This window comes from Asterias amurensis, chromosome 9 (genome assembly GCF_032118995.1).
Source record: "Asterias amurensis chromosome 9, ASM3211899v1".
Taxonomy (NCBI): domain Eukaryota; kingdom Metazoa; phylum Echinodermata; class Asteroidea; order Forcipulatida; family Asteriidae; genus Asterias; species Asterias amurensis.
Window position 1 is genome coordinate 23,094,913 of NC_092656.1, and position 17,452 is coordinate 23,112,364.

General features: G+C 39.6%; 1 protein-coding gene across 1 annotated transcript in view; it reads left to right on the forward strand.

The window, feature by feature from the left end:
• LOC139942089 (ras-like protein family member 12) overlaps positions 1-17,452 on the forward strand; it is a 32,140-nt gene that overhangs the window by 2,371 nt on the left and 12,317 nt on the right. Inside the window, exon 2 of the mRNA XM_071938780.1 lies at positions 4,858-4,914. Coding sequence (XP_071794881.1) covers positions 4,858-4,914 — 57 coding nt within the window. The remainder of the gene's footprint in view (positions 1-4,857; positions 4,915-17,452) is intronic.

Genomic DNA, 17,452 nt, shown 5'->3' on the forward strand with positions numbered 1-17,452 from the left:
TTTGACAAATAATAGCAGAAATGTTGAACAACCATTGATTGTTATACCTTTTGTCATGTACCCAGACGAGTTTGTACTTTAAGCATTGTGTCTGGTGCCCACGCGTTGAAATTGTACTTTTACATGCACCCCTAGGCATTCGCACAACACATGTAGTCATCACCGTACTCCTAAATATTGGTATAATGTGTAAATCCCTGCTTTTATAGCCCTCTGAGAACCCAGGATTGACTACCCAAGCAAAGCCCAAGCTTTTGGATTGTTGTTTCAGGATCTCCTCTGGTGCAAAACGTTAACAAGACAGTCGTACCTGTGTCCTTACTCTATGCTCAAATCGAAAGTAAAACATGAGATTCATAAACAGTTTGCATCGTTTTTATTGACGTCTATAAAGTTGTTTTTGACTATGACTTGAAATTACAAGGTTTTGGGTTCGAAACTGGCCAAGCTAACCGCTTATTTCACCAATAAGTATTTGCGTCTTTGCTTCAATTCATAACCAAACCAAACTGTTTATGAGAGAGATTGGCTGTTGCCAACTTGGCGTTTACATTGCCTTGTTGGGAGGAGCTTTGCAGAGTTACTCATATTGGGAAGACAATCCGGAAGAAGAAGAAGCAAAGTATATTTTTTACACTCCGTACCATCAGTCTGCTCCGTACAGCCACAATCATTCATGGGTACACAATATTAAAACCACCAAATGAACAACATACATATATTCGTCATTTCAGAGGGAGCCTTTTTCACAATGTTTTATACTACCAAAATCTCCCCATTACTCGTTAGCAAGAGTACGGTTTTATGCTAATAATTATTTTAAGTAATTACCAATAGTGTCCCCTGTCTTTAAATAACATTGAGATAACTGCTATATCAGTGGTTTTCAAACTATAACATTGAGATAACTGCTATATCAGTGGCTTTCAAACTGTTGTTCTTTAAACATTTTCTATTTGTTTATTTACATAATTTGTTACGGTTAAAATTCACGGTCTGAGATTAACCTTCGAATTGTTGTTACAACCCTCGGCATCAACCCACTCTCAAAAACCCCATCATCACCTGGACTTCATCCACTCCAGTGTTTACCTCTCAAAACGTCTTCTAATTTTAACCTGTGCCTGGGACCACGGACGATGTCTTTTCATCACCTACATTCCCAAGCCGCTCTCTTCATTGTTAGCACATTCCAAGACTGCTCTTGTTGACAGTCGCTGATGACACCAAGTAGCTAAGTGGTCCAGAGCAAACACGTTTTAATGAGCAAAAAAACATGAACAAAACACTGGTTTACCAACACGGTATACCTAAACCACGTTCATAATAGCGTTCCTGAAATGGGGTTTTGTTGCTCACGAAGATCTAACACAGATAGGACACGTTGCTTATGGCTGTCTGCTGCAGGATATTTCTTGCTGGTCTTAAACTTACATTCCCCATAACTTTAACTCAAAATTGAAGGAAACAAAATATGCAAACAGCAATATAAGCTAACATACATGTATATGTCTTTATTCTGCATTCAATCATCGTAAAACGTATGAACGTCTGTTTTGGGTAACAAGGGATTTGTGGGGAAATAATTATACATACTATTGTAGCCTTAAAACGGTTATGTGCTGTATCTTGACAGAGGTATGCACTAACAATAGACGACCTTAAGAAATAAAGCCACATTATTAACACCCGTTTGTATCCCAACAAACAAATTCTGAAGGTGTGACAGTTACTCTTTATGCGTTCCTGCCCAATTATGGGTGGAGAAGATTACTAGAACCCAGATGAGATAGTCATTTACATGGTGTTACCGCATCCCTTTCTATATCGTATTTCCACCATGCACAATTTTAAATCCTACTTAGAACTCAGATGTTATTTGGGTGTTTTCCCCTTGCTCTATGAATTTTATCTTGTATTTTAAGCACTCTTTACTCCATACTTTCACGCGTACTACTATTAACTGTGAAATTAAAATCAACAACATCATGGTGGATTTCGAACCCACGACCTTGCCATGCTAGATCAGATGTTATACCACTAGACTAGGAGCCAGCCCGGTAGCTAGAGGCAGTTCGAGTCCTTTGTTAGAGCAGTGGGTATCCGCGTCGATTTAAAAACACTGGACACTATTGGTAATTGTCAAACTCAAAGACCAGTATTTTCACTTGATGTATCTCAGCATATGCACAAAATAACAAACCTGTGACAATTTGAGCTCAATAATTGGTCGTCGAAGTTGTGAGATAATAATGGAAGAAATCACACTGAAGTTGTGTGCTTTTAGATGCTTGAATTCAATACCTCAAAATCTAATTATAATGTCTCGAAATCAAATTCAAACATTTTTTAGTGGAAAATTACTTCTTTCACGAAAACTACGTTACTTCAGATGGAGCTGTTTCTCTAAATGTTTTATACTATCAACAGCTCAACTCCTTACCTTATAATTATTTTGAGTAGTTACCAATAGTTTACAGTGTCTTTAAAGCCAAGAGCTGCTCTTTGTTTTTGTTTTTGCTTCTAAGGGGTTTCAAAAGAGTGTCAAAACATAATATTTGGCTGCACACCCAAACGTTGCGTGCAGGAATTTTTTCTAGACCACCTGCTTTTTTATTGGCGTTTTCCCACTTTGAAAACCTTAGGTGGCATAACAGAATTGCCTTTATGTTTGCCGACAACCTCTGTTGTTCGCTCAAGTTAACGTCATTAATCAAAATAATTACTCTAATAAAAGTCGGTGTTATGCCCAAGCGAAAACCAAAGTTTGCAACAGCTCTTTTACAACGGTGTCATTATCGGTTGTTAAATGACACTTTGGTGCGACCGAAATTGGGTCATTTTGGGTTTGTTTGTTCAATTCAATAATGGTTCAACATTTACGGTCGAAATAAATTGGATTGCTCTTGCGGGTGAAAGGTTGCGGAGGTTTTTTGAATGGGTTTTGACTATGAGCATGAAGTCCGTGTTGAAATGAAGTCATTCTCATTTCGAGAAGTGTTAGGGAACAAAAAGGGTGAAGGCACACATGGAGTGTTATTTTGTGTGTATTATCTTAAACGTTCGGAGAAACACTGCAACCATTGCCCTGGGAAGCCATAAATGCAAAGCGAAAAGAAATTGTAACAATGTTTCAGATAAAATGTTCAATATTAAAGAATTTAGTAACAACGTCTGATTCGACCGTCCATCGGGGTGGTTTGTTTATCAACAATGGGAAGGGACAGGCTTTATTGGTAATTTTTAAACACTTACTTTGTAACACGCAATGGAGAGATGTTGATAGTATAAAACATTGTGAGAAACGGCTCCCTCTGAAGTAAACGTAGTTTTTTGAAAAAGAGATAACTTCTTACTCAAATAAAAGATTTCGGGCCTGAAGCCTTTTATTACCAAAACAAAATGTGCAAAAAGGGTGTCCTTTCTGTCAACTTCGGTTGCCAATTGAGCCAAAATGTTCACAAATGTGTTATGTTATGCATAAGAATACTGGTCTTTGACAGTTAGCAAAGGTGTGAAGTCCCGTTAAACTTGCAGTTTGACTTGCATAGCTGGCCAGTAGCCGCATTTGACGTCACTTCAGTGTAAGTAAAAACATTTTAGATCAGAAGTTTGCATGGCTGCCCTCATTTGAATCGGTGGTTTCAATTACTTCTAATTGTCCGTGACAATAAAAGCTGTAGAATGGTAAAAGATATTCGATAACCTTAGCGGGATTTTGTTAATCCAATTTGTTTACAGTTGTCTCAAATGCTTAAAGGTATAGGGTCATCGCTTGGTGTTTGTCAGTGCAATAATGATTTATAGGCAAAGTTATCAAAAATAGAATGAGTCAGTGTGACAGTTTCAGCTGAAAACGATGTCTACTTGTTGAGAAAACAACAACAAACCTGCCGTCTTATCAAGAACGTCTAATTCCTCCGCTTTTAGCAAGGTGACGTTTAAGCCTATAATGGTGACATCGGACCAACAACATCTCTGGCTGTATTGTATTGGTGGCAGCGTTCAAAATGACAGCACAGCAACTTCGAAAAGTTGCCTGAAGATTCAAATGTGTCGACTTTAATTGATTTCAACGGGGGCATTTTGGATGAAACAATTTCAAATACTTGCTATACCATTACCATCTTTAAAGGGAAGGTACACGTTTGGTAATTGTCAAAGACCAGTGTTCTCACTTGGTGTATCCCATCATAACCATAATAACAAGCCTGTGAAAATTTGGGCTCAATTGGTCATCGAAGTTGCGAAAAAGAATGACAGAAAAAACACCCTTGTTGGACGAATTTGTGTGCTTTCAGATAGGAATAAAAGACTTCTAGCTAAAAGTATTTTATTATTTTAGTGAGAAATTATCTCTTTCTCAAAATCTATGCTACTTCAGAGGGAGCCGTTTCTCACAATGTTTTATACTATCAACAGCTCGCGTTTATATTACTTCAATAAGTCGGGTGACGTCAATAAGTCGACAAGCTTAATGTCACCCTCCGAAATCTTTTTAGTTATTTCGGAAGTTTTACAAATAAAAATTAATGTTAATTTTGTCAAAACGGGGGACGGTGTACATGCCTTCAAACGTGACTATTGTAAAGTATTTTCCCCGTTTATCATTTGATACTGAAAACGTGACGCTGAATTGCTGGGTCGAGTTAACTTGTTATGATTAATTACTTTTTATTGACCAAACGTGATTTTATTCGGGATTTATTAAGGTTGCCCTGTCTGTCCATTTGACCTTAGGCTGAAGGCAGTCCCTATTGGGAAGGGTTCTGATAACTCGTGGTCAGATGTCCAGTTTCAAGTCACTCTTTGGCCCCAATCATCCAGTGTAATATTTTGTTTTCTTTTTTCTTTCAGCCCTGACAGTTAAATTTATAACAAGACGTTTTATCAACGAATATGACCCAACATTAGGTAAGTGTGATAAATATTGTGCTTGTTGTTTTCATATCTTTGAAATTGTACATAGTGAGATGCCCGGTGTAAGCCTCTGGAATTAATTAATATATCTATACAATGGAGGCCTTTGTGTTTTGTTATCGAAAGGGAAAAGGCACCAACGCGCACCCTATGGGGAAAAGGGTACCCTATGAGGAAATTGTAAATTTCTAATGAAGCATTTCTAGGGCACCTTCATTGCCTGCGTGAAGTATCGGGCCTGATATTTTAGGGCTAAAACAACAGTGCGGTTCCAAAAAACCCAAATGTTTACTTTGCCTACTAGGACCACAAGTTTGTTGTTGCATGTTTTGGTTTCTGGCGTGACGGGGGATGAGCAATTCCCTCCAGTGTCTATGCAGCCACATTGCTGTCATAAATCACTAATGCACCACAGCGCGTGCCGTGTCGAGTGAACCAACAAAACAGCCGTAATAAAAAAGCTTGAGGTGAAAGCTGGAGGGAAAAACTTATAAATCTCCCGATATTACTACCATAAATAACTTCTATACCCGCATGCTGGAATGGGTAGTTGTAAATTCCATGTTGTCAGCGCGCTGTTTTGACGGGCACTGTGTATGGTAGGTTACTCCAGATTATTCACACAGCCTAAACAGCAATTCGATGCACTGGACACTAGGACGCTTGGTGGCAGCGGACTTACTTACTAGGTAAAATCCATTGTTCTCGGTAATGTGCGCATGCTCAGAACTACGTAAACAATGGAAATTTACCTGGTAAGTCTGCTGCCCCCTAGCGTCCCAAAGTCTAGCATAAAAACCTTACTTGGTAACGAGCAGTGAAGAGTTGTTGATAATATAAAAACGTTGTGAGAAAGTGGTAATTTCTCCCTCTAGTTGATATAATAAAATGCTTCAAAAGCATGAAGCCCTTTTATATGCATTCAACATTCTGGCATAGTCTCCAAGACACATTAAAGTGGGTTGTAAATCACACATTATGCTCTTCAAATTTGAAAGTTGAGGTAAACAGACCAGACTCAACGGCTGCAATTTTGATTGCTGGCCCGCGCACAGGTCTTTTCGAGAAAAAAATGTTGGCGTATCGACATAAATTTGGGAAGATTGGTTACTCACTGAAGAACGTTGGAAAGAAACAAAATGGTGGTTTCAAAACATTTAAAAGGCAGTGGACACTACTGATCTCAAAAAAATTCTTAGCATAAAACCAGTCTTGGTAACGAGTAATGGGGAGCTGTTTAACTCCAAAGGTAGGTGGCAATGTGCCCCCTAGTGACAGTTGATTTGGGTCGACAACCCAAACCAGTTTAGTGATGCCCTCACCTACTTGAAGTGGCCGTCCGTAGCCTTGTGATGTGAGACGACCTCGCTGATACAAATTCAACCAAATTATGACAATAAATTGAAAGGTTCGACAATAAACACGTCTTTACAGGCGTCCTTCTATGAAATGTTTCATATAATATAACAGGCTAGTCTTATGTTCTATGACAGTGTTTCTTGAAAACTTACGGAGCTTTTAGTTTGAAGTAAGGAATAGTCCTCTCGCCTGTGCTCCTCATAAATGCAATGGCGACTGTGACGTCAGTAATGGTGACGTCATTGCTGAGGGAAAATCTGCCCACGGGGGATGTCAAGATCAATCGTCATCTCAATAACATGTGAAAATGTTCCAGATACTTAGCTGTCACACCGTATGTCTATTTGTACTATCATGTTGTCTCTTTGCCTTTCCTCTGATGTGAACCGATGGGGCTGACTTTTGTGATCATTGAAACATTGATTGATTGCAATAAGTTCAATTACATATACAACCTCTCCGTCAAAGGTTTGGCCTGTTTTTTGAGGAAGTGAAGAAGAAACGTGTCTCCATGCTGATCATCTTCTTTCATGAAAGCTTACTCTGGAATACCATGTATGTCATGTATGATTTGTATCGAGAAAACCTGTATGATAATAACATTTTTTATTTAAAGACACTGGACCCTATTATTGGTAACTGTCAAAGACAAGTCTTCTCACTTAGTCACTTGGTGTATGTCACTTCAGAGGGAGCCGTTTCTTACAATGTTTTATACTATCAACCCCTCCCCATTACTCGTTACCAAGTAAGGTTTTGTGATAATAATTATTTTGAGTAATTACCAATAGTGTCCACTGCCTTTAACCACTATACCAGTGTCCACTGGTTTTACTTAATTAATTTGCTTAATTTGGTTCAGGAACCGTTTGATTGGTTCGGTCCTATATTTATATTTGCCCTAGATAATGCTATCAATAAAACTAAGATGTGAAACGTTTTTGAGATATCGCTGATTATGTCCACACATGAAGAATAATCCGTAATTGGAATACACAATATAAGATAAAATACTGTCAGTAAAAGCTTCTCAGATACAGTTTTGGGGGAAACTGATATATTCTTCCATAACCACATTACTTCAAAGTGAAATGATTCTCAAAATACTTGCATGCAGTTAATTTTAAGAGTGGTTACAAACGTGTACATTCCCTTTACGTTACAGTTGATTTAAATATCAAGTGGTAAAGGAAACCAATTGGATAATATGTATTTAACAAAACATATTGTGAACAAAGATGCACGAGATCTGCGTTTAATGCGTGTAGCTTTAAAGGCAGTGGACAATATTGACAATTACTCAAAATAATTATTTGCATAAAACCTTACTTGGTAACGAGTAATGGGGAGAGGTTGATAGTATAAAACATTGTGAGAAACGGCTCCCTCTGAAGTGACGAAAGAAGTAATTTTCCACGAATTTGATTTCGAGGTCTCGAAATCAAGCATCTTACAGCACAAAACTTCGTGTGACATGGGTGTTTTTTCATTCACTATAATCTCGCAACTTCGACGACCAATTTAGCACAAATTTTCACAGGTTTGTTATTAAATGCTTATGTTGAGATACACAAGTGGGAAGACATACCGGTGCTCTAAATGTGCATCTGATTTCTTGTGGTCCACGAAGGACCATTACTCCGACCTCTACTTGGAGTCACCCTCCTCCAGTGGCATGATACTTGTTGGGGCGCCCATAAATCAATAGCCATTTGTCATGGGAATATTCCCCTTTATGCACAAAAACAACAGAAAATCAAAATCCAGGTCCCATGGGGGTCAGTGACCTCGGGATATTTTGTCAAGTAATTTTTATGAATTAGGAAATGGTGGACAGCTGAGTTTAAAGAATGCATTCAAACCGGCTGTATAAACAATTCATGATCTGTGCGTGGGTTTCCCCCTATACACAAATCACTGGCGTCAGCGCCGCACTGCATACGTGTCTCCTTGCAAGTACTGTGTAATCTTCTTTTACTTTACCTTCGTATACAAGCTGCTGCGTTGTTGATATAGGCTAAAGACTGGCATTGTTTCTTACAAGTTCAAGGAAAGTGCTCATTTTTTTCTCGAAACAACGTAACTATCACCGTCACAGATCGTTTTATTTTGATATATTTCTTCAATTGCATTTTCACCATTTGCGGCGGTCGAAATGGTTCAGATTCAAATTGTCTGGGTCAGCCTGACCGGAAATGGGTCAACCTGACCGGAAATGGGTCAGCCTGACCGGAAATGGGTCAGCCTAACCGGAAATGGTCAGAGGGAACAGGAACGTCCAGGTCAATTCTGACCGGGAGATTGCAGATTGGTGCCTTTTCAAGACCCCTTTCCATGATGGCGATGTTTGGAAACCAACACCCCTGTATAGCGTGTTGTTTTTTCCTTGTAGCAGACTAATAGCTTCATTGCATGTGTTGTTGATCTTGTTGACAAGAAAAGCGAGTCTTGGCTGGCACTCCTGTCCTCCCGCGACAGGATCCGCGCCAAAACAAAACGTGTCACAAGAACATTCCCCAAAATAGAGCTGATGATGCATTGACGTCATCTCAGAAAAACTATGGCGGGAAACACACATCACAGCTAACTCAAAAGTTCTAAAGCAACCAACTTCAACGCAAGGTTAACAATCAAAATGTTCATGTAGATCGAAAGACATTGCCTGAGAAATTTACTCACGTGCTACCAAAGTGGTCCTCACTGCAGTTGGTTGCCTGCAGAAAGTTGCCTCCTGTACCAAGGCCCTATGGTTCAAGAAGTATTCTAAAGTTGCATTATCACATAAGTTGACTTAGTCACCATAAGTTTTCTTGCTATACCCGTTGTGGCACCTGTGGAGCTTTTATGCGAAGATCACTTTGGGAAACCATGCGTTAAAAAGTGGAGCCGAAGTTGCAAGAAAGAAACCACTTTGGCAAATCGTAATGAAAATGGACAAATGGACCACGATCAAACCTTAATACATGCTTCGCTTGCATTGGTTAACTTATTGATTGAGAATCTCAGGGTAATCGAACGGACAATTAGTCATGAAACAGTTGCAGCTTCGATCACTTTAATTCGATCCCGGCTCGATGGTTTCAGAGTTTTGATTATATCAGTTCACAACGCGTTCAAGTGTTGAGCACCACCACAGCAATTAGCCGTCGGTTTGTTTGTTGATATCTCGTCTGCGCTGCCGGGCATGTTCCCGCCACTTTTGAATGTCACATCACTCATTAATGATCAGTGCTTCACCTCTGCTCATACTTTTGATTGACACCGTATAAGACATTAATTATAGTACATCTCAAGGTTGTGCAAATATTCAACATTCTCTTTCTTGGAATATTGCGTTTGTCTTAATCACCTGGAGTATGTGTGAGCTATCTCCTCAATGTGCATCACCTGTTGTGTGAGAGAGACTGACAGTGAGATCCTCGATGGTTTCAACAATTGGGATTTGAAGATTCTTGAGGAGCTGTTGTGAGCGCTGCATGTTGATGAGGGCTTCCAGGTTAATTTGTCTAATATAGACTTGGTTCAAGGCGTTGTTGTTCACTGCCTGATATTTAGATTAAAGTGTTGATAAATCGCATCTGCTGGTTACAAACATCACCATTAAGAACGTCGTGATCGATTTATTGATTGTACAGTTTGTGCAGACTTGGGAAGTGGAACTGCATGACTTGTAATCACAAGGTTGTGGGTTCGAATCCCAAAACTAACCGTTGAGTTCACAATAACTTGAAGAAACATCTCCAACGAGATTTGTTATACTATTCATAATCAATATAATAATAGAGGATGATGTTTATCACGTCACGCGCCTTGCTTAAAATGATCACTGCACCGAAACTGTAAGCAGTGATACAAGAGAACAAGGAACAACAAAAGCCGTTCAGAAATATTGTTTAACATTTGGTTCGAACTGCCTCTAGCTACCGGGCAATCTCGGTGGTCTAGAATTTGCAAATGTCGTGGGTTCGAATCCCACCCGAGTAATATGCCTGTTCACATAACTCGGTAAAGTACTGAGTATACAGTGCTACATCGGTGTATATGGGTAAAAACCAAAGTGAATATTCTTCATCCCCGATGCAAATTCAACATTTTAAACATAAGGTGTGTTTTGAGAGAGTTATTTGCTGCTAAAAGTTTGAAAGGTGTGTTTTGAGAGAATTGTTTGTTGTTGACAGATTGAATGGTTTGTAAGATTCTGGTGTGGAAAGGTAGCTGGTTTTCCTTTAGGCGTTGTTCAGCAACAGAGAATAATTTGTCGCTCAAGTACTATGAGATTGTCGATTATCTTCACTGTCAGATGAAAGAATGCAGGATGGTTTAAAGATGTTGATCATGTCTAAGATGTAAGTACGGGCTTTCCATCTAGAGCGTTGAAAACCATTAGCACCATATAATAAATGAATCTCAATGGTGGCAAAAGGATGCAGAACCGTAGTAACGGGTGTTATGTTTGAGTGTTTCTTCCTTCCGGATGGTTGTAACGACCACGAGAACGTTGGGGCGGGCGTGAGAGTTGAGGCTCTGAAAACATAACCTGTTACATCAAGTTTACGAAAGAGCCACAGGGCCAGGGTTGATTTCACTAAATAGTCCTAACTTATGACTAGTCCTCTTTTATACAAATATTGACTGCTTCGAGTGCTATGGTTAAAACTACGACTCCCGAGGTGATCCCCGTTCCATACGTTGTAATACAAGAAAGAAACTTGTGTTTAAATCTCTTTTCACGAATTTATACAAAACACTCCGGTAGATGTTTCTGTGCAAGAACAACTTTCGGAAAGGATAGAGAGCACTTCCAACCACTACAATTTTGAGAGATTTGAAGGTAAAAAAAGAAAAGGCACGTGTTTTTCAATACAGTCTTCACAACTTCAGAACTGCAATGGGAGACTTTGGAACGCTAGGTGGCAGCAGACTTACCAGGTAAATTTCCATTGTTTACGTGGTTCTGAGCATGCGCACAGGACCAAGAACAATGAATTTTACCTGGTAAGTCTGCTGCCACCAAGCGTCCCAAAAGTCTCCCATTGGCACGACACCTCATGGAGTACACCCCAAGGACAAAACAACGAAATGGGAAAGGGTCTCCACTTTGAATTTGTAAAGACCTGCAGGGTGCTCAACTAGGAATTGTGTGTACAAAGGTCTAAGGGAAACTGTTAAGTGCAGGAACAAAGAAAAGAACAAAAGTCTGCTCCACAAGGACAGATTTTTGAGAATGTGTTTTTTGCGTCTCACAGCCCGCACTGTGGGTTATTGATGCGATCATGGATGCCAAAAACACTTGATCTCAAAGATCACGTCATTCTATGTAGAAATTCCCAGGAGATTCAGTGCCCAAATACTGCTCTAGGCATATCCTTCACTATATAAAGAGGTGTTTCTTGTTCACAGTAGGTGATTTTGTGCATGGACAGCTCTCTAAAAAGGATGTCATAGGGAGCAATTACAAGCAGTAAAGTGTTGAGAGATTTGAATGCAGAGTGTGGCACTAGTAGAACACACGTGTTTTTCTGACTTCAGAACTTTTACGTTGATGAAAGTAAATCAGCTCCGGTGATGTGACCATCAAACGCAGTGTCACAGATCACGTTATTATATGAAGAAATTCCCACGAGATTCAGTGCACAAATATTGCTTTAGGCCTATCCTTCACTACATTATAGAGAGGTGTTTCTTGTTTACTGATTGGTGATTTCATGCCTGGACAGCTCTCTAATGGGATAGGGAGTAATTACATAGCAATACGATTTTGATAGGTTTGAAGGCAATGTGGCACTTTAAACTAGAGGAACATCATGCATGTGTTTTTCAGTGCTGTCTTCATAACTTAAGAACTACAATGCTTTTACGTTAAGGACAGTCATCTAGTATGATGCCACACTATCCTTCTCTACATAATATAGAGGCGTTTCTTGGTCACTGGTAGGTGATTTTATGCATGAATAGCTCTCAAAAGGGAAATAACAGGCAATACAGTAGGGCCTGGAGGCAATGTGACCCTTGAAACTAGAAAAACATAGGTGTTTTTCAATGCAGACTTCACAACTTCAGAACAGAAAAGGAAAGTCATTCACAGACTATACTCTCTGTTTATGTTTTAACCATGGATGCCAACCACATTTTGGTGTCACAGATCACGTCAGTATTGGTAAAAATTCCCACGGGATTCATTGGACAAATATTGCTTTAGCCTACCATCCCTATACAAAGACGCGGTTCTTGTTCATCCCACCACTCCCACCCCGAAAAAGGAAGATAAATGTCGAAACAAATTAACCCCAATTTCGACTATTTATTGCCAATTTCGTTTATGTACGGGTCAAGACCATAAACCAGCATGATCAGTGTTGATCCCGTCAGCATTACACTTCAAAACTTTCAACAATATTTTCTTTTGAGAGCCTCCCAAACCCTCGACTTACTAAACAGTTTCTACGCCAACAAAATCATATTTGATTCAGCTAATCTCCGTAAGTAATAAGTTTGAGAAACACGACCACAAGAGACTGTGCCTGGGGGTGTAAATGCGTAGGTGTAATCGGGTACATACCCCAAATCACACGGGCACATTACGGTAGAAAGTGTAAACAAGATACAACAGAGGCTAGTCACGCAATCCGAAGATCTCCTGGCAGTGTTCTGGTTAGACTTGTGGACAAGTCGTTAAATTTAAATCGCGGCGATAGCGTTCTGGTTCTCTTTAACTCTGCAATTCCCGCGAGATTGGCGATATTCTCGCGAGACTGCTAGCCCCGCGAGACTACTGGTCACATGTATACTTTATACAGTCATGTGAGTCGGCAGCCAGCAGCTTCGTGCGAGAGCAGTGATGTCGCGAGAGCAGTATTCGATAGCGGAAACTACGACTCGACTATCTCACCGCGACAAACCACTAACGACTCGCATGAAGTCTATGGTCCGGTTGATGTGACCATGTGACCATGTGACCATGTGACCATGACCACACTACACTAGAGGGTAAACGGTTGTAAATGCATTCCTGTCAGCCAAGATTGATGGTGTCTGAGTCTGAGGAACGTGGAAGAAGAGGTGGGCGTGTGTGACTGACTCTTTGGTGAAGGAGCAGGGGAGTCATTATTTTTAAGTAAGGATACATAGCTAAGGGTTTTTGCAAAGCGGTGCTGTCCAATATTTCTGCAGCCAACATGCCAGAAACACCAGAGCAAACCCCTTGCCGTTACCATAGAATAGGAACCTGTAACCATAGAGCAACGATTGATAACATAACACACGGAACATACGAAGGACAAAGCTATAATGGTTCTATTCAAGTGTCTTGGTCACAATTAGTGTCAAGATGGGGACTCGAAACCCACACTCTGCTGATTAAGGCCCGATTTCATGAGGCTTACCGTAAGCACAATAAAACTGACTATATTTGCACACAAAAAGTATTGCAGAAATAGCTTTTAACCATTCAAAATTAGTTTACATTGATACTGATGCATGACAGATGAAGTTGTTTCTTCAGAAAGAATGAACATTATGACACGGACAATGCACGCAATTCAATAGTTTCTCTTTATCTTCAACTTTCATTGGCACTTGGTGGATGTTTACCTTCAATTAAAGTTGATTTATACTTTCTCGAATCCATAAATAGATATTTAAAACTAAAATCTCAAGGTTCAGTTCAGGTCAAAAACAGACCTTTATCTATCAGCAGAAAATAACTTTTAAATTCGTTTGGAACAAGTAAAATGACTTTGCCAAATCACTATACGCAAGATACTTTGTGCTAAGCAAATATCGATTCCCTGCTAGGTTAAGTTCAAGAACGGGCATCTTCACTCAGTGTTCGGATTGCAGATCTCCCAATTTGTTGAAGTATTTTCCATCCCGCCATATGTTTTCGATTAGGGAGAGAGTTAAGGACGATACGACAGCTGTTGTATTGTGATGATTTATGGTATCCCAAATGACACGATATCATACGGTAGTAAAGGGTATACCATGGATAAATAAACTAGCTCCATGGGTATATATATATATTTAGAATACATTTCAATGGAGTCCAAAGGGCCAGAATCGTAAATATGAAATTGTTTCTTAGGATCATCATTTTGCTGACAAGGATATCATAATAATACTTGAGTACACATGGAGACGCAAACCTGTAAGTTGTACTTGTAGGGTCAAATTAAGGTCAACATTTGAAGAACTGCCTGCGTGATTATTATGTTAGGGATTAGACTTGTGGACAAGTCGTTTAATGTTTGTCCAGCTGGTGATAGTGTTATTCCTACTCTCTCCGCGATTCTCGCGACACTTGCGAGGATCTCGAGAGACTGCTGATCTCGCGAGAGCAGTCTTCGATCGCGGAGAGCTGAGTGTATCACTCTTGATTACCTTGACTCCTCAAAATATCACCGCGACAAACATTGAATGACTTGTTCACAAGTCTAAAGAGGGTGTGTATTGTTTCACCACATCGGAACCAGACTAACTCTATGCTTTTTAACGACATCAGATCATTCTTACGTTGTGAGAAACATTTGAGCAAGTACCTAAAAAGAATTGCACAACCTTATTATTGTACAACTTAGATTCAATTTGATTTGTTAAAAGATAAAGAGCAAATTAACTAATGAAAATGTCTTAATAAAAAGGGCATTCACTGACTGCTAGGGGATTTATCAGACCACAGTGACATATACAGTCGTTTGACCAGTTCTGGATCACTTTTTGAATTCACATTGTTTTTTGTTGCAATCTCTTTGATATCTTAAACAAAAAAGTTTATCAGTTTACCTAAACATGACATAAAACTCACCAAGTATTCACTGACAAAAAAAGGTTAGTTCTTTTGAAGAGGCTTTAAGAAAAGTATTGTCACCTGTTTGACCAGTTCAGGATCAGTTGAATCTATTCTGAATCAGTAGAGTGCCCTTTATTGCAAACCCATACTCCCATTCATAAAACTGTCTCTCAAGGACACGAAACTTCAGAGGTGTGTTGGCATGGACTTGGACTTCCTTTCTTTAGTGAATGTCATGCAAGTGACTTCAATAGCAGCGCAAAAACCCAGTGACAAAACCACAAAACAACAGCAAAGGCAAATGAAAAAGTGAAGCGAACCTAAAAAGCATTATCAACCCCTCCAAGTTTAAATTTCTCAAAAAAAAAAAAAATCTAAAAGAATTTGTTGAAGTAATGTTTCTCAAAATCATCTGAATAAACTTTCTACTGCAGTAGTATGATTTTACCATACTTAGTAAGTTAGTGCGGCACCATTTGACGCAATGAGATGATGAGTGATCCCGAACTGGTCAAGGGTAAGTTGCCCCCCTAAAGAAGATTTTGGCAACTTCGTCTCCTCAAAAAAACAAGGTGTCTGCACAGTATTTACAGGAATATTTTTTTTACACATTTATCATTTTACATAAATATTTTTTGCCCCGGCACTCCAATTCTAAAGGTAAGAAGTTTTAACAGTGTTTTTCAACCAACATTTTTACACAAAAAAATGATAAATTTCGCAGACAACCTTCAGGAAAACAGCCATAATTTATTTGCTGATGATGTTTGGCACCTTATTTTGGGTTTGTTGGTTTAATGGGTGTTAATCTTCACATTTATCAACAGAAATTGGTAATAATGAGAAGTGATATAACTATTTGGTTATTGCAAAGTTGAAGTGATTCCGAACTGGTCAATGATCCCGAACTGGTCAAATGACTGTATAACACTACTATAGAGCAAACTGACATGTTGCTATGGGAAAGCAAGTCATGAAGAGACCATGGTATACGAAAAACTGCTCGTTAAACGCATCGTAAAAAGAAGTAGAGAAAGAAGTAATTTTCCATGAATTTGATTTCGAGACCGCAGATTTAGAATTTGAGGTCTCGAAATCCAGCATCTGAAAGCACACAACTTCGTATGTCAAGGGTGTGTTTTTCCCCCGTTATTATCTCGCACCAGGAAGACTGGTCTTTGACAATTACCAATAGTGTCCATCGCCTTTAGTAACACAACAGGAGGGACCATACTATATTTAACACTTATGGCCTCATTTCGGCATTGTGTGATGGACTCGCATGGCTTTCTTCGCCATACGGTGAAGGTACAATGTCTAGAGACTAAACATGTTAAGTGCAAGGGAACCTTGGTACTAAATTACATAAGGATTGAGTAGCACCTTAATGAGGTCATCTAGCAAGAAAAAGATCTATACATGTCGCCCTAGGCCAACAAGTTAAAGCAATTGTTCCCATTCTGACGGTTCTGAACGGCCAATTTCTCAACAAAAAAGTCAATACTGGTTTAGAGCCAATTCGATGAAGAATATGCATGATGAGTCAGTACGCTATACCCAAACTTGACCCACAGAAAAGAATAGAGGCGACACAGCTGTGCTATAGGAATGAAAGTACCCCTAACATAGTTTGGCCTCCCCGATGTGCCCCCCCCCCCCTCCATTCACGCCCGTATCCCCCGGTTATTGCCGACGTTGTTTTTACCACAAGCTCAAGAATAACCCTTGTGTTTGTTAAAGTTGTTGTTTACAGTGTTTAGATATAAGTCTTGAAATGCTTCTTTCAGCAGCACAAAATAAATTAGAAACCAATGTTTGTCTCGTTAAATTTGAGCTTCCCCCCAAAAGTTAGAAGTCTGACACTCCGTTTGCACTGCGTACCTCTACTTGAGCTTGCCCCCACCACCATACCGCCCCCCCCCCCCCCCGCCCTATCCCGATTGACAAGTCTAGCACTGCTGCTGCTTGCACACATGCCTCTATTCCTACGGTACTTTTGTCGCGCGAAAGTTTCAAAGGAGAAGTAGGCCTACATAGAAATGTTTACAAACAGTTCCGGAGTGTTGTAGGTATATAATATGTATACAGAGAAGGTTTCACTGTTGTGAAGGTTAGCTTATTCCTCCGTTAGAATGGACTTACTTGTAGAACACCCTCAAGTGGTTCCGTTTCAAGCAGAAGTTTCACTGCATTGAATTTTCTGTAAATTTTATGTAAATTCGGAGTCTTACATTGTTTATAAATCTTTCGAAGTCCGAAGAAGACCTATTCGTATGCGATGACCCCCCCCCCCCCTACAAACAATCAAACAAACACAACCCAATCAACAAAAATCAAACGTAAGCCATGGGGCCTTCGAGCTCCAAACAAATCTGGCTAATTGTT